Consider the following 25,182-nt stretch of genomic DNA (forward strand, 5'->3'; position numbering starts at 1 on the left):
GAATGAGAAATAGGAACAATCAAATAGGAATAGGGATAGAAGCAGGGCAGGAAAGGGAAGAGTAGGAGGAAGGAACAGAATGTAAAGGATGGGAGGAAGACGAAGGGAGAAAGGTGAGAGGAATGGTAAGTACTTGGCATAGTGTGGGCCCTCGAGGAAATTACCCACAGAGGCCAGGGCAAGGAACTAAGGGAGTCCTCGACGGAGGAGGGAGTGAGGAACAAGGGGAAGAGCCAGTGCCGAGACCGGAGAGAGTGTGAATGGAGTCTGCCGAGGAGGAAAACGGTCCCAAGACCCTGAGCCGCGGCGCCCGGTGGCGGAGCGCGCCCCCTGCCGTCTCCGCGTCGCCGCCCGAGGGGGCGCAGAGGTCCTGTCCCGCCCGCCGCGCGGGGGGCTTGCGCCCTGGGCGGCCACGTCGTCTGCCCCAGGGGCCGGGGAGGGGACGTCAGGGGCAGGCAGGCACTCTGGGGGACTCGCCGGGAGTCCGATGGAGGGTAGTGGCCCGGGGCGGGGGCTCTGCGGTCGGGCCCCGCCGTCCACCCGCGCCCGTGCCCCTCGCTGCGCTGTCCTCGCGGCCGCCCCGCACTCGGTCCACGCCGGGGCCCACCTCCCAGTCCAAGCCCGGATCTGGGTGGTCAGAGTAGGGGGCGGGCTTGGTGGAGGGAGGGGCACCGGCCCGGCAGCTGCAACTGCCTTCTCGTCGGCCGCAAACTTTCACAAAGCGGCGTGTCCGGCCTCATCAATCTCCATTAATAATAGTTGGTTGGCCTGCGGGGGGCGGGCGGGGGTCCCGGGCCGGCCGGCCGGGCCGCTGGGAACGGGCTCTGCGGAGGGAGCGGGAGCCGGGCGCGGCGGCTGCGGGCGGAGGGAGGAAGTGAAGCGTAATTTGAGGAAGATGGATGAGTCCGGAGGGCGACACCCCCAGCCCGCCCGCCCGCCCGCCCCCTCCCTCCTTATGAGAGAGAGGGAGCGCGGCGCCGGAGCCACACTGCGCCGAGCCCGCGCCCCGCCGCCACCTCGGCCCGGGAGCCAGGGAGCGAGCCCCGCGTATCCGCGCGGGGCGCCCGAGCCGCGGGGCGCCCGGCGGCGCCCGGAGGGGAGCGCCCTGGGGCGGCCGCAGCTCCAGGCACCATGCAGAGAGCTGGAGGCGGGGGCGCCCCCGGGGGCAGCGGCGCGGGCAGCGGCGGCGGCCCGGGCACTGCCTTCTCCATCGACTCCCTGATCGGGCCGCCGCCGCCGCGCTCCGGCCACTTGCTCTACACTGGCTACCCCATGTTCATGCCCTACCGGCCGCTCGTGCTGCCGCAGGCGCTGGCCCCCGCGCCCCTGCCCGCCGGCCTCCCGCCCCTCGCCCCGCTAGCCTCCTTCGCCGGCCGCCTCACCAACACTTTCTGCGCGGGGCTGGGCCAGGCCGTGCCCTCGATGGTGGCGCTGACCACCGCGCTGCCCAGCTTCGCGGAGCCGCCCGACGCCTTCTACGGGCCCCCAGAGCTCGCTGCCGCTGCCGCCGCCGCTGCCACCGCCGCCCGGAACAACCCCGAGCCGGGCGGCCGACGTCCGGAGGGCGGGCTGGAAGCCGAAGAGCTGCTGCCCGCCCGGGAGAAAGTGGCAGAGCCGCCACCGCCCCCGCCTGCGCACTTCGCAGAGACTTTCCCAAGTCTGCCGGGTAAGTGCTGGGGCCGATCAGGGCGCCGGGCGGGAGGCTCGTTCACCTGGAGACCCCAGACAGCAGCCTGCTCAGAATCTCGGCACCTGCCCGGAGCCCTGGAATCCCAGACCCCCAGATGGCTGGTTCTGCGGAACCACCTCCAGTTCCGTTCCAAACACAGCACTTCTCTAGATCCAAGAACCAGACGCCCTGCTCTGTCTCCAGAGTGTCTGAAGCCTCCCCGAAGACTTCCCAGCACTCCCTTCCAGATCAGTGCCTTTCCTCCCGCGTGCTAGCCCTTGAGCCTTGGCTCCCCGTCTCCTTTTCAGAATCCCTTCATTTTTCTCCTCTGTCTGGAATAGAGAAGCTGGGAATGTGGGATTCTTGGGGACACCAGCAAGACCCCCGGGTGAGGATATATCGGGCAGCTGTCAACTTACTAAGGGCTTCCAAGGAGGCGGTTGTATTGACCCCATATGGGCTCTGGAAACACAGGGGCAAAGGGACGGTATTACAGAGGTGCTGGCCATTTGTATGACCTATCTTCATCTTAGTTATAGAGGTCACTTCTGAATTGGCAGATTTAGAGCCAAGCCTTGAAGAACCAAGTTGGGGTCCTAAAGGGACGTTATCTAGCAGGGAGCCTACAGGGTTGACTGGGAGGCAGAGAGAGAGGCTAAAGGCTGGAATGAGTTGGATGTGGCCCAGAGGCCTGGAGTCCAGAATCCAGCAAAGATTCTGGAACCAGTGAGATTCAGCTAAGAGGTAATTCAGGAACGCTGGATCCACCATAGGAGGATTCCCTCTCAGTAGAGGCGAGGTGTATTCAACTGAACCCTGTTTGGACTCAATCTGCTTGGAGCCTTCCTGCCTTCCTATTGATCCTTAACACCTAGAAGCTAGGAAAGCTTTTGCTATCCAGAAGCAGACTCCGGTATGCTGAGATCCAAGGCTTAAACAAGTTGGTGGGTGGGCCCTGTTTAAGAAATCAGGGGCTGCATGCAAGTGTGGTGTTCCTGAAACTTCAAGTTCTTTAGCATCAGGATGTCTGCCTCTGCTCAACCATTCATCACATTCAGTTTAGCAGGTGGAAATGACCTCAGGAGGCCTGGGGGCTAACTCCAGTGGAGACAAGGAGCTCCAAGAGCCCTTTTGTCCTTTACCAGGAGAGGCCAATTCTTGATGATAGGTTTCTGGGCCCTTCCTTGGAACTGTCCAAAGGGCTCATAACCAGACCCTGAGGGCTGCTATAGAGTCTGTCTTCATCTCCTTTACCCCTTTAGCCCTGGGCATTTTGGCTTTGGTTATTCAGCTGTTGTTTATGTCACCTGGTTGGACCAGGATCCAGTGACTGAAGTCTGAGCAGTGTCCCCTAAGGAAGGTCAGAAGGAAATGATAGAGCAGCAGCTGGAAGGTGGGAGGGAATGTCCACAAGATGAAAGGGCTGGGAGTGGAGTAAAGGAGGAGCAGCCGGCAGGGTGATGGGAAGAGGAAAGGATCGGTGGGATTCAGGAATAGGATAGTCCTAAGGCAGGAAAGAGAGCCAGGCAGGTCGTCAGAGGGATGGCTTTGGAGGCAGTCAGAGCTGGAGGAAGAACCAGACACCTGAGGAGGAGATGAGCTGAGGGGGAGGAGACAGGAAGGCACCCCCAGTGGAGGGGGTCTGGGGAGGAGTATCCCCAGACCAAGGGAGAGCAAGCAACTTTTCCCCTCTCCCAGGTTCCCCTCGGTTTTTATTTTGACCCATTTGTACAATGGGGACTCTTTTCTGAAGCAGATAGACTATTTGGCTGGAAAATCGGACATTGAGAGAGAGAGAGAGCAGAGGAAAAGGACAGAAGAGAAATACTGAGGCATAGAACAGAGGAGAGGACAAACAAATGAGCTGTACACCCCGATTCTCCAAGAGAGGACACGAGAAAGGAGAGGGGCCATGTATTGGAAGAGAGATGTACAAGGGGTTTCCAGCACTGGCTACATGAAAAGGAAACAATATTTCCAGACCAGAAGTGCGTGCATGTGAAAGAGTTCTGTCTTGAGATGACTGAGAAGGAGCTAAATAAATACACTAGTAGGAAACAAGGAAAAGTTTCAACATTAGGAGTAATTTTTTAAAAGGGTTTTTCAATCCTGGGAGTGATGGGAAACTGGAATTTACGTAGAATGAGGAAAGAAAGATCTTCATCACCTGAGGAAAATATTGGGAGCAAAAAAGAGAGACGCTGTTCTTGGAGTAAAGACAAAGTGTTTCTTTGCTAAGATGATGAGAAGGAGGCCTTACAGAGGAAGAATCTGAGAGGTGCTGCAGTGAAGGTAATCACTCTTATTGGGAAGAGATACACATGAAGGGTTTATAGTGGGGTTTGGGGGCAGAGCAGTAAGGAGAGGTTTCAGAAGGCACATTCTAAGAGGGTGATGCGTGGGAGGGCCTATCCGTGACTGCGGCTTCCTACCCGTCTCAGTGCGGACTCTCCCAACTCTTCCCCGCCTCGCCACTCACGTTCACCTTCCCAGTCTTGAGTTTTCCCTAAAATAGTTGAGAAAAAAAAAAAAGGCAATTCCAGAAAGGTTAGACATAAAATCAGCTTGGGGAGCAATGACACATGGCCCGTGCTGAAGATGAGGGGAAAGCAAATGCTCCATTCTGGGACTCGCATTGGAGTATTTAATGTAAAGTACCACAGTGCTCTGCTCGAATCACACGGCCGAAGAGTTTGAAGAAGGAAATCTATTTTTAAAGTGACCGAGGAGGAACTGTGGTCCTAGTGCGAATGGGTGACATTGGTCTGAAATGACTAATTCACATTTGTCTAGTGTTCTGCAATTACTAGCCCTTTTAATGAAACTATAGTGAAGACAGGCCAATTTGGAGAATGATGAGTGAAGTTCTTTTTGTTGGGAGTTTAAAAGACTATTTCTAAAAATTTTGCTGAGAGTTGAGACAGAGACCACCCCACTAAAACTGATGAAGAAAACAGAACTTTGTTATGATTTGATGGCAGGGGTAGAAGCTGTATTTAGCAGGCCAAAAGAAATAGTGTGTACAGAAGTAGTGGAATAGAAAAGGACTGAGAATGGTACGTTGAAAGTAATTGTAGGTTTGGAGTGTGGGGGCAATGGGATATTTGGGGGACGTGTCTTAGTAGGAATGACCGAAGAGAATTTTTAATCAGTAGGAAAGGTTTAAAAGTACAAATCAACAGAGCTGCCCAGAGTCATGCTGTCTAGCAAGCCATTTATGTAATTTAAATTTAAATAATTTTATTAGCCACATTCAAAAAGTAAAAAGAAATGGGTGAAATTAGTTTTAATAATATATTTTATCCCAACATGTCCAAAATATTATTTCAGCATTAATCATATACAAAAAAATGAGATGTTTTATATCTTCTTTTCATGCTAAGTCTTTGAAATCCAGTGTTTATTTTCACAACATGTCAATTCAGACTATCCATGTTTCAGGTGGTCAGTAGCCTCACCATATTCAACGTAACAAATCTCGAGAGTTGTAAGACCAGTCATGTGAACATATGGGGGATAGGGAGCTTTGAAACGGGCGGATAGTGAAGTCCTCAGTGTACTAGGAATACAGAGGGAGGAGAGCAGTAAGCCCTCAAAGGTAGGAGAAAAGAGAATTCTGCCTTGAATGAGGTGGACAGGGATGATCTTGTTGTGTGTGAAGGTGTGTGTGAGCTCTGACTGGGTTTTTAAAGCCGACTTGAAGGTGAGGTGCAAGTACACATCACAGAGAGGACGGGTGAAGAGGATGCTGTGCGCTGTGCGAGTGATGAAAAGAGCTGTCCGTCTGGGGAAATGCAGAAGAAAACTTTAAAGTGGAGGTGTCTTGAGCAATGATTTGTTCTGGGAGAAAAGGGTTGGATTGCCTGAAAACACAGTTAAGAGGTGAGGGGTGGCAGATACTCTATCTGTAACTGTTGGACCGGCGATAAGAATGCCATGAGAGACTGATACGAATGATGATGCCAGTGTTGAGCATGGTGAAGAAAAGGACATTTGTCGTTGAGGTGGTATAGAAAAGAGTATGGGATGGGACAAACCTGGGAGGTGGCAGTGGACATTTTTTTAAAAAACTAAACAGAAAAAGATTTGCTAATTTCTGATTAGAGATTGGCAATAAGAACGGAAATCATGCAAGGAGACAAGGGAAATGTCCTAAGAGCTTAATGTTTGGGTGGTGATTGCTGTAAGCCAAGCACCTGGCTGTGGCGAGAGAGCATCTTAGATGGCCATCCGTTAATTTCCAGGCAGGTGTCCACTGTGACTGTCAGGATACACTTACTCATGAGAGAAAAACAGGAAATGATAATGTAGCACAGATCAGAGACTTTGGTTGCTGGAAACAGGAGGGAGATTTTTCTTGGGGGTGATGGAGAGTATATCTTCCTGGAAATTTTGAGGAAAAGCATACAGGGAGTGTGCTTGCTCCCTAGACATTTACAGAAAGGCCAACGTTGCACTAACTTGCTGTGATCGAAGGATCACTTGTTTAAAAGTTGTGACACATGACAGTTTCAGGTCTCAACTTTGTCACTCACTAGCTGGACGGTTTCGGCAAGCCTCTTCAATTCAGGGAACATTTATTGTGTGTCTATTATGGGCTTAGTATTGTTGGATACTACAGGAGATTCAAAGTCTTACAACCTCCTTAGGCTTCAGTTTCCCCACCTGTAACATAAAAGTTTTAGTTCAGATCATTTTTATTGTTCCTTTCAATTTCATAGAACAAAAGGTTATTTTTCTAGCCTCAGTGTTTAATGTCGAGCTGTTAACATGGACTCCACAGGCCTCTTATGAGTGGATCTGTTAATTATGGGTGGAAGAAAATTACATCTTTATTTCTACTAACTTCTAACTAAAATCAGGCACTTCCTTTAATTACAAAGGTTGGCCAGAAACCATAGCAGTTTTGGCAGTATCTGGGATTTTTGTCACCAGTAGAATTCACAGATATTTTCATAGACATTTACAATCTTTGGTGAGACCTTGTTGATTAATGAATCAGTAAAGAAGCATAAATGATTATATCTCAATTCACTTAAAGTATTTGATAACTATTGTACACCATTGGCTTGAAATGTAATCCTGTATGTTTTATGTTACACACGTAAGAGCATTATTCTAAGCAGGACTTCATAGGCTTTATCAGACTGCCAAAGAGCTCATGGCACAAAAAGGGTTAAGAAACCCTGGTTGAAAGAGAGGAAGATCTCAGAAATGACAGGAGGAAAATTTTATTGAGAGGATGGGAGTGGGGTGTGGAGATGCCTTGTAGCACAGGGAAGGTAACACTTGGGAGACTTGGGAGACAGGAGGTGCTCTGCAGTGGCATATGTAAATACGGAGAGGTGGACTGTAGATGGTTAGTTCCTATACTCAGAGTGATGGGTGTTCTATGCTGGCAATAACGGGAGACAGGCAGCAGTTGGAATAAGGAGGGGGAAATATTTTAATTGGAAAGAAGGAGGAATATAATATTATCAACAAAGTATGCTTCACTGAGAGTAATGTTACAATGGGAAGCTATAGGCAAGGATTTTGCCTCAGAAATAACAGGGAAAGAAGGAACTAAAATGGATTGGGAATTAGGAAATAGCAATGAGAGAAGCAGTGGAGTAGATGTACACACAGAGAGAAGCTTACATAGAAATGATGAGAAGGAGAGTTTGGTGGGAGAGAACTTTTACCCAGAGGGAGCCGGAAATGCCCCCGGGCTGGGGTAGGAGATAGGAAACCCCGCATCTGAACCAGCAGAAAGGACAGAGCCATGTGCGAAGGTGGTGGTGCCCGTGGCTGCAGTGGCAATGATAAGGACAAAAGAGGTCTAGAGAAGCGGGTGGGGCTCTTCATTGGCGATATGATCATGCTGGGAGAAAGTCCTAGCTTAGAGACACTAATTCGGAGAGCGACAGGGCAACAAGATGAACTTGATGTGATGGACGAGTGACCCTCACGGGTTGAGTTAAGTAGCAGTAGGAAGAGGCACCACCGCAGTCGTGGAGGGTGTCTTCCCTTCCGTCCCATCGCAGCAGGGAAAGGAACCATCTTCCAGCGATGAAACGAACAGTCTGTGTTAGAAGCAGAGGGTGGGGGCTGCCGGGACTAACAGACTAGGGTTACAAGGAAAGAGCAGTCTGTGAAAAATGAGGGTGGGAGAAACAGGAAAATGCTTCTGAACTGGGGGTAACGGGAGATGGTTTCTTGACTGTGAATTACAGAGGAAGTGGTATGAAAACAGAAGCATTGGCCACGACGGGACTCTGTCTCGGGAGCAGCGGGAAGAGACGTGAGGCAGAGGTGTAGCTGTAGCAGGAGGGAGGAAGATGAGCGTGTCCCGAGGGGGAAGGTAAGAGGTGCTTTGTGCTGGAAAGGGTGATGCCCGCTCTGCAAAGGCGCACAGGTCTGGGCCAGACCGCACCTCTGGGTCTCAGCCTCCTCATCAGTAAAACTAAGGGTTGGAATTAGGGTATCTCTAAGGTCACTTCCAGCTCCAGCTGTACAATTCTGTTTTTTGTCTGTAAAGATACCTTTATTAATGAATTATTTCCTTTAAAAAAAAAAAAAAAAGGCGTCCTGAGCAGAGGGACTGGGGAGAGATTCTGCAGTGCTCAGCGCTGAGATGCCCGGCTAGCTGAGCGGAGGAGGCAGGTGGGCCTGGAGACGCACATCTGGAGGTGAAATCAGGGCTGGGCTTTAGGATAGAAAAGGCTGTGTCCCCTGGGATGGGGCGGTGCTTCCGAGCAGTGGCCATGTAGGGTGTCACGCTGAAGGAGGGAGACGTCTGATGGGGGGAGGAGCAGATCTTCTTTAGGCGAGAAAGACTGGGGGTCAGTTGAGACCGATGTGGCCTGGTGAGGAAGGAAGCAGTGCCCTCCAGGGGATGAGGAGGACAGAAGCTGTGCTGTGAATCCATTCCTGGTCTTCTGAATTAATTCTCCACGTGCTGCGCTGTTTATGATCGAGTGACCGTGGAGCTCAGTCTCTTTTCCGCTTGGTGGTAACAGAGAGGTGTGGTGTAGCCCAGAGGGACGACGTCTGGACACAGACCTCGACCCCACCCTTTTCTGTGATCTGCAGCAAAATGCTGACCTCTGTGTCTCCGTTCTTTCACCAGTAAACTAAGGGCGACAGGACTTACCTCCCAAGAGTTAAGGATTGAATGAGGAGATAACTGTCCAGCATCCTAAAGGAATAGGTGTAAGAAGTTACCAGTGCCGCCATGGACTGGAGAAGATGGGGAGCTCTCCTGGGCATCAAGCTGGGAAAGACCTCTTTACTAGGAATTATGAGAGGTGACACTCTCTGTACTGAAAAGGACACACGTCTCCGGGAGTGGTGCTGGAAGCAGTGCTGTGCTCCGGGATCTGTCTACGGCGGGGCTACCAGGCGAGAACACGGTGGGAATCTAATAAGGGTAGATTTCATGTTTTGGCTCTGGCTCTTTCTCCCTCCTTTCGGTTTTCCTGTCTCACGTGTTGGTGAGACTCTGCTCTGTGGACACGGCTGCCCAAGGCCCTTGTGCTGTGCCCCACGGGGCCTGGCCTTCCTTTCTCCCCGTTAAAACAAACAAGCCCCCCCACCCCCGAAGAAGCAAACAAACAAACAAAAAGCCTCTCCTTTTTTCCTTCATCAGAATTCCTATCCCCTAGTGTGTCTGATCTCAGTTCAGTTGTTAGGATTAAGTAATTCACACTCAGATGGATTAAAGAGGTCTTTTTAAAGTCCAAATATATTTCAAACTTGTAGAATTTTCAATGGTGTTATTATGAATAATTTGAGGGATGACCTACCTGGGTTTCTTCCCACCTTTTTGGCAAAATTGTTTTGGGTGGGAGAGTTGCGGGAATGCGGCGGAGAGGCTTGCTTTCCCTGGAGTCATGCGATTATTGTCACTTCCAGTTACAGCATCGTAGGTAGTCAGAACGCTTTGGGTTGCCAGTGACAGTAGCTCAGCTCTAATTTAAGCTAAAATGGACATTTATTGATTCACGTGACTGTGAAGCACAGGAGCAGATCCAGAAATGCAAACAGTGTGGTCTGGTCTTTTCTTCTTGTTCTGAACCTGACTCCTCTGTCTGCCTTTGCCTCTTTGTCTCCTCCCCAGAGGTGAGGGGAGGGCAGGAGCACAGCAAGCCTCAGTTTTATAATCCCAGGCTGGGACGCCGGCAGAGTGTGTGTGTGTGTGTGTATATATATATATATATATATATATATCTCATCCTAGGGTGACCAGTTAACTAGCTGAGTCAAGTCCCAGGGGGATGGGATACGCGGTTGGCCAGGTCCAGGTCGCCTTCCTCTGCAGTCGTGAAGCTGTCGGAATGGAATTGACAGCCCCTCCGGCCTGGGCAGGTGATGCGGCACAGTGCCCCAGGGAAGGGGTGCTGAGAGTGGTCAGAAGAGGGCAGGGATGCTGGGCAGACAGAAACAAACCCCAATCCGGTGTCTGCCTCAACCAGGAAGGAAGCAGAGAAGGTGCCTTTCGCTCCCTTTCAGTATTAGCAGGGAAGGCCTCCTCCCTGGCTGGACAAGCAGCCCTTGCAGTGGTGGAGGCTGGGACTGAAGCGCTGAGGAGAGTTCCGTCGTGCGGCAGGTGGAGAGAGACGAAGACGGGAGAAAAACGTCTCTCCCTCAATTCCTGTACAAGAAAAAGCCGTCCCTGAGGATGAGAGAGCCCACTGTACGTTAGAAGCTAGAGAAAATTGATATTAAATCCGTTCCCATAATTGGGCAATATTATTTTCTAAGTGAGAAAATATACTTCTGAGTAAAAGATACGCTGACTGGTAAGATGACATCATACAAACAGATAATGACAGAAAAGATAGAGAGATCTGGTGGGCAATTCTTCTTGGGGAATGATGGGAGAAACAGCCTGATCTGAGGAGTGAGGCCTTCCCGGTGGCAGCTTTAAGAATCTTCTCTAAGAGTGTTAAGGAGAGATGTTAATGACTAGGCTAGAGGTCTGGAGTGGTAAGTGAAAGGAACAAGGGCTCCACTAAAGCTGGATTTGATAGGAAGGTCTTTTATCTGATGAGGCATCTGGGAAGGACTTCGACTTCATGTGGCGGGGAGGAGAAGATATTTTACTGTAAAGGACGGAAAGCACATTGGCTGGAGGTTTAGGAGCCCGAGATTCCAGACATGGCTCTGTCCTATCTGTGTGGCATAGGGGTGATTTAATCATTTAACCCCCCATTACTACTAATTAATAGGTCAACTCTACTCCAGTGAGTTGCTTGAAGATGAAATAGTAAGTGTGAAAGTGTTTGGGAAAGTTAAAGGTCATACAGGAGTGCCACGGAGGGAGCTCTGAGCTCGGGGTGGTGGCGAAATTGCTGTGAACTTATGAAGGTGGCAGTGAGGCAGAGAAAATTCTCATGTCAATTTGGAGTAGAGAATGCTGGAGAGTCGGGGCAAAGTGGAGAGAGAGAGACTGAAAATGGATTTTCCTTATTGGACCAAAAGTTATAGAAGGAGCAGTAGCATCATGGGGGCATGAAGTTAATGGGGATGAAAAACAAGTTGAAAGTGAGCTAGTTGCTCTAAAAGGTGGAAGAAAGTACTGTCTCCAAAAAGAACAGAGAAATAATTCTGTACCGGCATGATGATAAAATGAGGATTTAGAAATGGGGGTGCTGGCCAGCCTGGGTGTTTCCCCACCTTTTGACCCCACCCAAATTGGGTCTGCATTTGGGAAGCTGAGCAATTGTCCTGGGAGTGGTTTTGGGAGTGTGAGGGTCATTTTTTTTTTTTAATGGAGGGACTGGGGATTGAACCCAGGACCTTGTGCACGCTAAGCACGCTCTCTACCACTGAGCTATCCCCTCCTGACCCCAGTCATTTTTTAAATGGAGGGAAGAGAACTGAGAACTGAGCGTGATGGGGAGGGGCTTCTCCTGAGTGAAGACTAAAGCCTGTTGATCTTATACAAACTAGAACAGAGCAGGGTGGATGAGTGATGGCATGGAGGCTCTGTGAGTCCCCCTCACTGGGGGTCTGCAGTGGTCCTCCACTCCCCGGGTGTTTTCCACTCCACGACCCAGGCCCGTCGTCCTTGGTGACCGCCGCCGCGGACTCCCTCTCTTGATTGTGTGAGTCTGGTGTGGTTTATTCTTTCTACTGGAGAACACCTGCCGTGGATTCCTTGGCCTTTGATTTCTTCCACAGTCTGACCTGACTCAATACCAAGTTAGGGCTTCTCTTCCTCTTATAAGATAGGCCCCACGCAGGGGCACCTCTGCAGCCTGAGTGCTGCTCTGGGGTGGGAATAATGCCCCTGGCCTGGACTCCCCAGTCATCATGGTTCGAACCCTGTGATGGCTGCTTCTTAGGATAATAGCATCTGCCAGCAGAGTTCACGTGAACCCCGGATGTTTCCTACTAACCGGTCTGCCCTGCAGTGGTTTCCCCTGGGTAGATAGCCCAGGTTTCCACAGACTCTAGACGTACGCACAGGGAACAAGCTGAAAACACTGTACTCTTCTATTTCCAGTAGTGTCATTGTCACACGCAAAGGACAGACCTTTCTATCTGTTTGGCCTACCTACCTTGCACAAACTGTTTCCAATTAAAATTTTTTCCTTTTGCTAAAAATTATTCTCATCCAGATCATTATTTCCCACGTAAAATTTTCAGTGATGTTTTGTTGATCAAATTTTTTTGTCCGTATCAATCAGTTATAGGATCTGCAGTTAGACATTGACTTTTATGGACATTATATCTACAAGGTCCAATTATTCTAAACCAAGTAGAACTTTTATCAACAAGGTGTGCTTCTGTCAATTTTAGTCCAAACCCCATTTTTCTATGTGTAATTTTTGTATATTGACTATTAATATTCATTATGAATTGGATAAAGAAAATAGTTTACATTTTTCCAGCTAATTCATGAGGAGATAGTAAAGCTGTTTCAGGCTCGCCACTCTGTCAGGACTGCACCACTGTACTGCTCATCCAGTCCCCCCAGGTGTGTCTCCATCACTTTGGGTGCTGCATTCTGAGCTGCTCCGTCTGCTGGTGGAGCAAAGAGCAAACAGCAGGGCCAAAATGTTTTGCTTTGCTCCAAATGCATCAGTGTTTAGGGCAAAAAAGGTAGGGGTTTTGTTTGTTTGTTTTAAGCTTTTTACTCTTTTATTCGCCCGATGTTTTCCCCTATTTTTCTGTTTTCTATTTTTTTCTATTTTCAGCCCTTTCTGTTTCTCTGACTTGTCATTTAATTCTCCTGCCCCTGTGCCTGCCCTGCTTCTCTCCTGCCCCAGCCCTCTTCCTGCCCTCTTTGCCTTTCCTTCTGTCTCCCTCCTCCGGCTCTCTCACTGTCCCAGGCCCTCTCCTCTGAGAGCCGAGCTGTGTTTCCCGCCTCGGTTGCTTTCTTTTCTTCCCCGCCCCCATCTCCTTACACGAGTTGCTTATCAGACACCTCAATGTCATGGTTATAAAGGTTCAGAAAGAAACTCTTGCCCCTGCCACTCAGGACCCCACTGGGATCAAGTAGCCAAGAGAGGCTGTGAACCGCGGCTCCTTGGATGGCTTTAAAAGCGGCCCTGAGGGTGGCCCGCTGCCGTGGGCTTGATTTTATGGGATCTGTCTGAAGACAGAGGGATGGATGACATGATCTCAGGAGGGCTCTGCCAGATCAAGGAACCTGGGAACCTCATCTCAATCATCATCAATTTAGATTTATTGGTCACCCCCTGGGTGCTTGGAGCTGTGCTAAATGATTTCATCTTTCAAGCCGTGAAATCCAGTCTCTGCCTTTAAAGCAGCTGTTTAAAATATTGTAATCTTGGGCTGAGTTTTTACATGCTATTGTTATTCTTTCTGTTATTATTTCCTGAAAACCATCTTTTAAACATTAGACATTAAAAGTTAGAGGATTTAATATCAACGTGGGGGATTGCTCTTGATTTCTTTTTGCGTAAGAGCCTGTACACTCCCACTGCAGACGGTCTCCTCTCCAGCAAACGTGAGCTCAGAGGACATGCTGAAAAGTGGGTGGAACAATATTCATGGAGGGGGTGTCTTGTGCCCGGAGCTGGGACGTGGGGAGCAGGGTGGAGGGGGTACTCTAGGAGGGGCCTGAGAAGGGAAGGACAGAGATGGAGAGTGAGAAAGCGCTTGGGAACAGTTTCTTTCATTTAGTCAACAAATATGTATTGAGCGCCTACTCTGTGCAGGTAATTTTCCAGATGCTGAAGGTACAGCTGTAAAGACATATTAAAAATCTGTACCTTCATGATGCTTATATTCTAATAGGAAGGGACAGTCAACACAATAAAAGAATAAAGTTGGTGACATGTAATATAGCAACAAATAAAGCAGAGAAGGGAGACAGGGAGTATTGAGAGTTTTAATTTTAAAAAGGATGATCACAGAAGGTCTCACTGATAAAGTAAAGACCTGAAGGAAATAGAGAATGTGTGCAAAAACCTAGGTGAAGAATTTAGTATTCTAAACAGAGAGAAGAAAGATCTAGGGGAGGGGCAGGGGACCAGAGTGCGAAGGGCAGAAGCAGGGAAACCAGTTTGCAGAAAATGTCGATGAGCCAGGTAAGAGATGAGGGTGACTGGGGCTCGTTGGACACACACAGAGGAGGTGGTGAGAAGAAGTCAGGGTCTGGGTGTATTTTCAAGGCAGCGGCACTGCCAAGATTGGCTGGTGGCTGGGCATGGGTGGTGAGAGAGAGTGAAGGTTTGGTTTGAACACAGGGAGGATGGAGTTACCGTTAACTGAGATGGGAAAGACATGGGTTCAGATGGGGAGGGGCTGTCTTGGGAGGAAGATGGGAAGTTCAGTTTGGGAAATGTTAAGCTTGAGTTCCAGGGAAGTGGAAAACAGTGTGGGGAAGGGCCCTGAAGGAGATGAAAGGGGAAACTAGGGACATGAATCTTGCTGAAATTAAACAGACTTTGGCTGGGGATGAGACTGGGGAGAAAGCCCGGGGTAAGTGAGGCGGGCGTCATGAGGAGCACGTCGTCTGTGGACAGGCTGTTTCTCCACGGACAGGTAACGGAGCTGGATGCAGGTGCAGCTTGGGTGAGCTGTGGGAGGGAACGGGGACCAGCTGCTGGTGGAGAGCAGTGAGCAGGAACAGCATCAGAGGTGGAGGTCCGGGTGAGGCTGAACTAGGCTGTGCCACGTGGGTTTGAGAAGGTTAAAGAATGAAGCACTCCCAGAAGAAAAGGAAGGGGCCTGGGCTTAAAAATACCCATGAGGTGTGCAAACACTGATTGAGATGGAGGTGGGTGATCTGGACACGGGCTGAATTCTGGCCTCTAAGGAAATGTTCTTGAGGAAATGGAGCAAGTGTAGACTGCATCAGTGAGGGGAAAGGACAACTCTGGGGACGGGGAAGGGAATTGAAAGCTACTGGGCTGGTCCTGGAGGCCCAGGGAAGTTCTTGGTGTCGTGCAGGCAGATGGACAGGGGTTGGGGAGGAGAGCCAGCTAAGCTCTGAGTGTTGGAATGTGGTCTAGACACACACACACCTGCACAACCTTCTTCTCTTAGAAAGCTTCACTGGTCCCTGAAGTCATTTCACTTTGGGTTGTATTCTCAGCTTCGGAATGCGCTTGTGTACGTGGGATATGTGTTGATATAGATGCACCCCCACATTTACGAAGTCCCCCCAACTTTACACAGTGAACTCTCTTGGTAAGGAGCTGACTGTTCAGTTTGCGGATTATCCATTTTCTCTTGCTCTCTTTTCATCAGTTGGTTTTCTTTTGACTTTTTGTTGTCAAAAGACATTGCTTATTGGTCCTTTGGGCAGAAAACAAGGGAGTTTGTAGAACTCAAACACAGAAACATTTATAGTGCGTTATTAGTTGCAGTTCTGACCAAAATGTCAATAGATAAGAAGATTAGAACCAATGGTTGAATCGAAGTTTAGAATTATATTTGGATTAAAATGTCTCTATGCCTGTGATTACAAGTAATCAGTAAACCACTGAGTCGCAGTTTCTCCTTTCCCGTTTTCCTGTCTTTCCCTTTGCTGTGCGTCTTTTTTTAAAACCTGTAGTCAGTTTACAGTGTTGTGTCGATTTCCGGTGTACAGCATAGTAGTTCAGTCACACCTATACATACGTGTGCTCCTTTTCAGATTCTTTTTCATTATAGATTATTACAAGATATTGAATATAGTTCCCTGTGCTGTACACTGTAAACTTGTTATCTATTTTATATATAGTATATATCTATTTTATATTATATATAAATATACCACATCTTTTTATCCAGTCGTCTGTCCATGGATATTTAGGTTGTTTCCATGTCTTGGCTATTGTAAATAGTGCTGCTATGAACATTGGGGTGCATGTGTCTTTTCAAATTAGAGTTTTCACCAGATAAAAGCCCAGGAGTAGGATTGCTGGATCATAGGGTAGGTCTATTTTTAGTTTTTTAAGGAACTTCTATACTGTTTTCCATAGTGGCTGCACCAAATTACATTCCCACCAACAGTGTAGGTTCCTCAGGATTCTGAACTTGAGCAGAAAGCAGCTGTTTGTGCTTCTCAGAGGGCAAGTGGAAAAGAGATGATGTCTTTTTAAAACTGAGGATAAGGGTGGACAGGGTCCTGGGATGCTAAGTAATTGGATGCTAAGTAATTGGAAGAAAACTCTGGCCACTTGTAAGGTGGCATATGGCTGGGGGCGCTCCCTGTTCTGGTCTGGTTATGGAGAATTGGAAAGGTGGGGTGTGGAAACCTTTGACTCTCAGGTCCTGGGGTAACATTTCTTGGACCCAGATTGCAGGAGAGGGTGAGGTGGGAGATCAGATGACCCTGAAGTTTCCATCTGGAAATGAGACTCTAAGATTCCAGGGAAGAGAGAAGGGAGACAGAATAGGGGTCAGCCCTGTGTCTTCCCACTGGGCAGGTGAGGAGTCCTGGGAGAAGAGCAGAGGCCGCAGCCGCAGCCTCCCCTTCTGTCCTGCGAGTCACTGCTCCTGCACAGCGCACCCCAGCCTATAGCAGCTGAAAGGGGCCTAAGCCAGGCTCCGCTCTGCTTCATTCCGGGACCTGCAGCTGGCATGGTCTGGCTTTGGAGGGGTGGTGTTTGGAGAACTCAGCCCTCGGTCTGAGTTTGGAGAAAAGCTGGGATGCTAGTGGGTAGCAAGACGAGCTTGGGGGGAGACTTGAGGGGTCACGGTCCAGGGGATGGTGCTCTTTTGATAGATGCCTATTGCCTCCCCCACTTTGCCGTAGTGAAGTCTGTGCTGGTTAATACCTTTCTTTCCATTTCTTTGTCTTCCCGAACCTCTTCCCCACCCCCCACCCTGGATGTGTCCCCTCCCTCCCCATCTCATCCCCTCCACGTCCCATCCGTATCTCCCTGCTGTCCCTGCTGTGTGCTGTCCACGCCTGGCCATGCGCCGCCTCCAACCTGTCTGCCTTCTCCTCGCCTTTGCCTTCCCCGTCCGTCGGTTCTCACTCCCCACAGCAGAGGGGAAGGTGTACAGCTCAGACGAGGAGAAGCTGGAGGCACCAGCGGGAGACCCGGCAGGCAGCGAGCAGGAGGAAGAGGGCTCAGGCGGTGACAGCGAGGACGACGGCTTCCTGGACAGTTCTGCGGGCGGGCCCGGGGCCCTCCTGGGACCTAAACCGAAGCTGAAGGGAAGCCTGGGGACTGGAGCTGAGGAGGGGGCACCGGCGGCAGCGTCAGGAGTCACAGCTCCTGGGGGCAAAAGCCGGCGGCGCCGCACCGCCTTCACCAGCGAGCAGCTTTTGGAATTGGAAAAGGAGTTTCACTGCAAGAAGTACCTGAGCTTGACCGAGCGCTCCCAGATCGCCCACGCCCTCAAGCTCAGCGAGGTGCAGGTCAAGATCTGGTTTCAGAATCGCCGGGCCAAGTGGAAGCGAATCAAGGCTGGCAACGTGAGCAGCCGCTCCGGGGAGCCTGTCAGAAACCCCAAGATTGTCGTGCCCATCCCTGTGCACGTCAACAGGTTTGCTGTGCGGAGCCAGCACCAACAGATGGAGCAGGGGGCCCGGCCCTGAGCGGCCCCCAAGGACCTTGAAGGCCAAGGACTTCCTGAGTCTGCTCGGAGACTGGGGTAGGGTCTGGGGACCAGTGGAGCTACCACTGTGGTTCTGCCCTTGGTTGGGGCTCTGTTGGCAGTGACTGTGGCTCTGGGGGTGCTCTCTGGGCAACCTTAGCTGCAGGCACTTGGCCCTAAGCCCATTCCAGAGACAACCCCCCGCCCCGGACTGGAGGATTCAGAGTTAACCGGGCTTAGGTTCTCGCTGTCCAGGAGCTGCTGGGACCAAGGTGGACTCCTGGGCAGGGACCGGGTTCTTAAATGCCCAGGACCTGAGAGGTTCCTGGCTAATGCCCTGGAGTCACTTCTGCCAGGGGCAGGAGGAATCTGGGGTGATACCGAGTCAAGCTGATCGCAGCTCCTTATTTATTTTGTGTAAAGTTTGTATATATGGAGCCCTCCATCCCTGTCTGTCTGCACCCCTGAGAGGGACTGGGAAAGCTGTGTGTTTCCTGGATCCTCAGCCAGAGTTTAGTTCCATCTTGCTGCCCCAGGTGGGCTCCGTCTTGCCTGTCTTTAGTCCAAGGACACGAAAACAAGATGGAACTGTCACTAGCCTCCTTAGAAACCTTTCAGCACTCGCCACCTCCTCTGTGTAATCTACCTCCACTCTGTCCTTCCCTGCTCTGGGCACTGCCCACCGTTCACGCCTCCAGACCTCATGCTCCTAACCGGCACCTCTTTTCTCTTCACCATTAAACAGGCAAGCTTCTGCACCTCTGCTTTCTGCTCTTTGGAAGAGTTGGCAGACTTCAGGATAGAGGATTCACTCTCTTTTGTATCATGAGGGGAAATGAAGTACTTGACCCTAGGTTAGCAGGGGTGTGTCCAGGTTATCAGTCCTGTCGGGGACCAGGGCAGGCTGGGGGATCAGCCGCCTCACCTGTGAGCCTGTGAGTAAGTCCTTTTCTGTGCAGAGGACACAGCAGCTTAGTCCATCCCTGACACTCTGATATTGCAGACATGAGGGTCAAAGACCCATTTCCAGGTCTCTGTTCTTGCAGTATTAATTGTAATGCCCTCCCACCCCACCTCACCCCACTGCACCGTTTACAAAGCCTAGGATCGCACATCCTCTTCTGTTATAGAATGAGATTGGTTGAAAGGGCCCACTGCAAAGTGGATGAGGCAGGAATGAATCTGTGATGGTTCTGGAAGCGTGTGTGCTGTGGGAGATAAGCTATGGAAATAGGAATTAGAGGCTTTGGGGCTGGAGTTCTGTGAGCAGATTAAGGAACAGCATTTGTAGTGGAGGGTCAACACCGGGGACACGTGGCTTCAGGGGCACTTGCAAGAGACAGAGCAGACTGAGCTGGAAATGAGACCAACTAAAGCTGTTCGCCGCCCCCGCCCCCTTCACGGCCGGGCTCCCCTCCTGCACCAACTGTAGGGCCGGGCCGCACAGACATACCTACGCTGGCATCAGGAGGCAGAGAATTCTTACAGAAACCAGCTGAAGGTGGTATCCTGGTTAACGGGGCTTCTGGGGAAGAAACATGGCCCACGTTGATTTAAGAGGAGAGCTGGAACAGAACAGAGCCATCGAGGAAAACAATAGGCTGAGTGAGGCAAGGTCAGAGAAGGGAGGGGGGCACAGCCCAGGCCAGTCCTGGCGGAGCTCCTCGCCTGCCCTAGAGGGCAGATCGCTGCTGGTCCCGACTCCTGGAAGGGCAGACCAGCCGCCGCCTGGTCACTCAAACATCTACGAACACCCCATACCGTGACAGTTGGCAGCTCTTTCCTCCTAGGTGGTTTTGGCCACCAAACAGGATAAAACCTGGAGCCATGACCGGTCGCTAGTGACTGTCAGTTCCCCAGCTGGGACACACAGGTCCAGGGTCTTCTCTTATCTTTTGGCTAAATTTCTGCAAGGCCTGAGAATCAGGCTTAAAACAAAAACAAAAACAAAAACAAAAGCATAGCCCAGCCCAGCCCCATTCCTGGTTTAGACTGCGCTGTCCCCCACACAGGCCAACTTCATGGTGAGAGTCTTTGTAGGGAAGAAGCCAAGCAGAGGTCAAGGATCACAGGAGCTGTTGTCATTTTGTTATCAGGAACTTATGTCTGCAAGTCTAGGGCTGGAGCAGAGGCCCTCTGGCTCTGCCCCCAGGGAGGGAAGGGGGACAGGGAGGAGAACTAGCAAACCCAAGGCCCTGATCGGCCATTTTTTCCCTGGATTTACCTCTGAAGCCTCCTAAACTGTAGCAGGCAGTGTTCAGCCACTCAAGCTGCTTCTTTTCCTTAGGGAACGTGGAGGTGAGGCTTGCTAGTGTCTTTTGAGCCTAGGAACTCATCTTTATACACACCCCTGGCTCATCTCTGTTCTGCCCTTATCTTTAGTTAGGCTCTTATCAGCCTTGCAAAAGGGGCTGTGGACCAAGAAAATAAAATCTGGTTTCCTCTCTCAGTAGCGGAACATGGTTAATTTACCCACCCGACAGGCCAGTGCCTGTGCAAAGCACCAGACCCGCACCCTGCATCCAGGGGCCACCAGCAGAGCAGCTCCAGGACGGGGAGCGGCTGGCTCAGAGAGCGGGGACCCTAACTTAGCAAGTCCTCACCCTTCAAGAACAGGTACAGAGGGGTTTTTCCCAGGCCTTCCTTCTAGATAACTAAGGGAGAGTTGGGGGAAAAGCAGACACTCTGGCTTCTGACTCCAGTTTGGAAAGAGGTTGTGGGAGTCGAGGGGGCTGTTCTGCCGTCAGTGACCTACCTCCTTCCTGTTTCTCAAAAGCCAAGCCTAGGCCCGAGTGCCAAGGGAAGTACTGCCCTCCCTGGCAAACATCTAGCCACTCAGATGGCTGGATGGTGTCACTCCCCGTACATCTGGCCATATGGCTCGTTCCCAGACACTAGAGAGGGGCTTGGTGCGTCTGCCCTCTCTGGGTGAACTCAGGGCAGCACAGGGTGTGGCGTGAGGTTAGCAGCTGAATATGGAGAATAAGGAGACCAGCGGAGATGCTCTGGTGACGGGGGCGGGGGAGCAGCAGGAGCTTCCAGGAGGAAACACGGAGCTCCCTCTCTCCTGGGGTCGGGGTTCACTGCCAGCGCTGCTGACAAAGTCAACTACAGCGCAGCAAGAAAGGCCTGAAAGAAACGCACGTAGGGGGCGAGGGGACACTACTGGGGCCTCAGGTGAGCATAGGGGGCAGAAAACCCTAAGCACTGCAGAAGGTGAGAAGGCAGAGACAGGGAGGGGGACGACGGGGTGCTCCTGGAAGGGCAGGGAGGCGAATGGGGAGAACAAGGCCGCACGCAGTCTGGTTTATTGGCTCATCACACACACACCAAGTATGTACACAAACATAAATATTCCAATGTACACATTTACATGGGACTCGCAGGTCACCCCCCGACCTCTGCCCCACCCCAGGCTCCGCTTTAGGCGAAGGCCTGCAGGGGCTGGCACTAGAAGGTAGGACTCTGGAGGAGGGCGAGGTCCTGCTCCCCTCTCCTCACAGTACCTCCAAAGGGTCCTGTCCTTCTTCTGCGGCACCGGAGGACAGGGGGCCAAGCACCTCCGATCCCTCCGCTGCAGCGCAAATCCCAAGCGTTGCCTCTGACCTCTCAGTCCCTCCTGTGGAGCTCTTCTGACTCTTCCTGTCCTCCACATCCCTGCTTCTCAGTCTCTGTGTCTGTTTCCCCCCAGTGCCCGTGGGAAGGTGGGGCCCCAGGCCCTGCAGTCCTTCTGGCCCCCGTGCCCTCTTCCTGGGCCTTACAGGAGGCTAGGGCTTCGGTGCAGCTCGGCGGAGGCGCTGGTGCCGTTGGCAGGCTCTCTGCCGGGGGCAGGGGCTAAGCTGCAGCCTTCCCCGGGGCAGCCGTGCTGGATCAGGATGTCCGCACACTCCTGGCTGCCAGCCCGGCGAGCGTAGGCCAGTGGGGTCAGGCCCCGGGCGTCCCGGCTCCTCACATCCACCCCGTACTGCGGGAGAGAGCACATTTTCATAGTTGGCGTGACGTGGCAGGAAAGGTGTGGGTTCTCAGGGAGAAAAAGGGGAGTCAGAGGAGCCTGCCAGGCTGGGGCAGGGAAGGCAAGGAGGGAGCCCGCGACTCACCCAGATGAGCAGCTGTGTGAAGACCACGTTGGCCATGGCGCTGGAGAGATGCAGGGCCGTCCGCCCGTCCCCGTCCCCGTAGGTCTCGTTCACCTCCTCCTTGGACCCATGGGCCAAAAGCATCACCAGCAGCCGCAGGTCGTCCTCCACCACGGCCCGGAGCAGCTGCTGCCCCAGCGGCACGTCCGAGCTCGGCAGCGGGGCCAGGAAGAGCTTCTGCTCATACTTGGCCCGGATCCAGCGCTCTTTCTCCTCCCTGCAACCACAGGTCCATCAGGGCGTGCGCCAGGCCGAGGAAGGCCCAAGGCAACGCGCAGGGCCGGGAGGGTGGTCAGGAAGCGACAGCAGCGCCCGAGGAGGGCAGGGAGAACAGAAAGTGCTGGAGCCCAGACTAGCCTGAGAAACCAGGGCGTTCGTGGGGCAGGGGCGAGGAAGGAGGGTGGAAGAGGCTTCTGAAGAACTCGGAGGGGAGCCCGCAGGGGCAGTGGGGATGTGGGGGGCGGGGGGGGGGAGTGGGCAGGAAGGTTCCAGGCAGGGCTCTCCTGTGGCAGCTTATCTGGCCCTACAGGAACAAAGGCAGCGGGGGCCTGTCCTGGGGGCCCACGCACCACCCTATCTACCGCCCATTCTCCCCATCTCAGAGCTCAGGCCGGGCCTTCGCACCGCAGAGCGATAGGGCCCTGCGCATGCGCCTCCTGCTGGCCCCCTGACCCGCTGATAACGGCTCAGAAAGGGCCCGTTGTTGTGAGGCGCCTGAGTGACAGGGAGGGGGAGGAGCACCCAAGGGGCCAACTGCCACGCAGAGCAACGGCAAGTTTTAACCCTTCTCGCACTGTCACGGCCACTGGGCCCCATCCTCAGTCCCCTCACCTGCAGGCGTCGGGCCCTGGCTTCGCATAGCCGTCCAGGGCCCCCTCCCAGACACTGTTGGCCAAGGCGTTGCCCATCGCGGTCATGACGGCCAGCAGCTCAGGTGGCCAGTCATCGAGGTCAAGGGAGCGCACCCGCGACAGGTGAGCCCCCAGATGCCGGTGGGTCCCCGAGCACTCGATGCACATCAGGGCGCCCAGGTTCAGGCTGGCCCAGTCTGGGTCTAGGTGAGGAGAGGAGGCCAGGTGAAGCCCTGGGCAGCCAGAGTGAGACCACCAGGAAAGTCCTCCCGCCCTCTGTTCTTTCCCAGCCTCCTAGAAGCCTCCCGCAGTGTTCTCTAAGCCACCCCCAAACCCTGGCTCCACAGGCCCGGCACTCACTGGGGGCGTCGCAGTCAATACAGAAGCTGTTGCCCCGAACAGTGCGGACGGCCTGCACGGCCAGAGCTGCATTCTGGTTCCCGAGTCGAGTCTGCCTCGGGCAGAGAGACGGGGGTGGCTGGTCAGTCACGAGGCCAACGTGGGGTTCTGCCCCACCCAGCCTCCGTGCCAACCTTGTCCTTGGCGCTGCGGCAGCCCTGCAGGCTGGCGAGGATCTGGGCCTGCACGCTCTGCACCCACAGCTCCCGCTCCTCCGCCGTCGATGCCTCGAAGTGCCACGTCTGCCCAGTGAGGGACACCACCACAAACTCGAACGACTCCTCTGCCTCTGTGGGGGACAGGGACACATACCACTGTCTGGTGGCACCTGTCAGCCCACACATCCAGGGGCGTGCCACTGCCACAAGTCCGTTCATTCCCCTGCCTTCCTGGCACTCATCTCCCCTGGCTCCGGCCTTGTGGACCACGCTCTCCCGACAGGTTGCAAAGGGGCAGGGGAAGGGGGACTTGGAGAGCAGCATGGAGCCCTCCAGCCTCCATCATAGCCACCTGTGGAGCCTGGGTAAGAAACGTGGGGATGCAAGATTTTGGCACCCCCGGCACTGCCAGGATGGGTCTGGAAATCAGAGGGAGAAAGTAGGGCAGAGGACCTGGAGAAGGATGTGACGGGGCACTAGGAGGCAGTGCTGGGAGGGGGAGGCGGGTGTGGGCACCATCCGTACATGTCAGCTGCAGCCGCCTCATTTTGCAGCTCATTAAACCCAATATTCCTGACGGCGTCAGCGTGGGGCTCCTGGGAGCCAGCCCCTCCCCCACTCCCCTGGCACAGGCAGGCGGGGCGGGCCAGTGGATGGGGAGGGGCGGGGAGGTTTTCTCGGCAAACTACCTCAGATGTGTGAGCAGACAGGGACCTGAGGACATCTGCAGTGACAGCACTGGGGGCCCCACTGTGACCCCAAGCGATGTGGGAAAGCGGTTCCAAGCTCTGCTGCCCCAGGCCCCCAGAAGACAGCCACACGAATCCCATCCCCCATGGTCACTGCCCCTTAGGTGAGCAACTCCTAACAGCGTGGGTGTGTCACGGGGGCGAAGAGATAGGGGCCTGTGGGGACACCCCAGGGTGAGCCGGAGGAGAAGGCCTGAGCCAAGTTCTGCCAGGCCAGCCTCACGCCTCGTGACACTGACAGCCCCAGGAAGTCCTCCTGCTGGGCTCCTGCTCTAAGGCACCCTTAACGACACTGTCTTGGTAGAAAGTTCCTTTCTTCCCACAGGCCCCACCCTTCCACCTCACCTGGCTGTCAGTCTCTCAACTACAGAAGCGTGACCGGCTGTGGGGCTCAGGTGCCTGGTACAGGCAGCCCCCATGCCATGAACGCTAAGCGCCGCTGCGTGCTCAGAGGTCGGCCGCAAAAGGTGGCTCTCTCTCCCATCGAGATGATCTCCTACCCACACCCCTAATCCTGACATCAGAGCAGCAACCAGAAACTACGCGTCAACACAGGTAAAACTTAGGAGCAAAGCGACTCCAACCACCGAGAAGAGGCAGATTTTGAACACACTTTGGGGAGAATCAGAGAAGCAGGATTATGAGAAGGGTCCTACAGAACAACGTCCGAGGAGCTGGAGCTCCTCAGTCTAAAGACGACTGAAAGACTCCCCAGACGCACACACCAGTTAAGTGTCTGTTTTGCGCCCAGCACGCACTCCACTCCACGGTGATGTGAGAGACACAGAAAACGTAGGCCCCGCCCACAGTCTTGGAAGAGTGACTGGGGCAGCAGCCTGCTGCCTTTAACCTTCTATAAGAAAAGCAGCTCAGATTTTAACAGGAAGGGTTGAAGGTAGGCAGAAGAAAGAGCTTTACTAAGCTACCAGGTCTAAATGACCAAAACTTGTAGAGCTGCTTTTATTGGAAATTGTTATTAGAAAGCGCTTAACCTAATACAGAAAAAAGGGTGTTACTCTCGGGCACTATCCCCAAGCCCCACTGCCCACCTCCTGTGCCCCGGTCTCCCTCTGGGTCCCCCTAACCTTCAGCAGCACTGCTGGGGCCGTCTGGTCGGGGGGTCCCGGTGCTCTTTTTCCTCCGGTGCTTCTTCCGGTTGGAGTGGGGAGATGGGGGAGGCTCTAGCTTGGGGCTGGAACTGAGCACCTCAGCTGGGCCACTGGCTGG

General features: G+C 52.8%; 2 protein-coding genes across 3 annotated transcripts in view; one reads left to right on the forward strand and one right to left on the reverse strand.

Moving 5' to 3' along the window:
* The first annotated feature begins 1,131 nt into the window (after positions 1 to 1,131).
* On the forward strand, positions 1,132 to 17,887 carry GBX1 (gastrulation brain homeobox 1). Its single transcript, XM_031455697.2, has 2 exons — positions 1,132 to 1,666; positions 17,107 to 17,887. Exons 1-2 carry the CDS (start codon positions 1,132 to 1,134, stop codon positions 17,661 to 17,663), a joined length of 1,092 nt encoding a protein of 363 aa, XP_031311557.1. The 3' UTR covers positions 17,664 to 17,887.
* A 3,066-nt stretch (positions 17,888 to 20,953) lies between these two features.
* Positions 20,954 to 25,182, reverse strand: part of AGAP3 (ArfGAP with GTPase domain, ankyrin repeat and PH domain 3) — a 53,710-nt gene continuing 49,481 nt past the window's right edge. The window contains exons 13-18 of one of the 2 annotated variants that reach the window (XM_064487204.1): positions 25,041 to 25,178; positions 23,183 to 23,337; positions 23,010 to 23,100; positions 22,630 to 22,852; positions 21,760 to 22,015; positions 20,954 to 21,626 (exon numbers count right to left, since the gene is read on the reverse strand). In XM_064487204.1, coding sequence (XP_064343274.1) covers positions 21,420 to 21,626; positions 21,760 to 22,015; positions 22,630 to 22,852; positions 23,010 to 23,100; positions 23,183 to 23,337; positions 25,041 to 25,178 — 1,070 coding nt within the window. In that variant the 3' untranslated portion in view covers positions 20,954 to 21,419. The remainder of the gene's footprint in view (positions 21,627 to 21,759; positions 22,016 to 22,629; positions 22,853 to 23,009; positions 23,101 to 23,182; positions 23,338 to 25,040; positions 25,179 to 25,182) is intronic. The other variant, XM_031455696.2, reaches the window with a different exon arrangement.

This window comes from Camelus dromedarius, chromosome 7, assembly GCF_036321535.1.
Source record: "Camelus dromedarius isolate mCamDro1 chromosome 7, mCamDro1.pat, whole genome shotgun sequence".
NCBI classification, from domain to species: Eukaryota; Metazoa; Chordata; class Mammalia; order Artiodactyla; family Camelidae; genus Camelus; species Camelus dromedarius.

Coding starts and splice junctions, on each gene's coding strand:
- GBX1 (XM_031455697.2), top strand. CDS start 1,132: ATGCAGAGAGCTGGAGGCGGGGGCGCCCCCGGGGGCAGCGGCGCGGGC. Junction 1,667..17,106: donor GACTTTCCCAAGTCTGCCGG/GTAAGTGCTGGG, acceptor CACTCCCCACAG/CAGAGGGGAAGGTGTACAGC.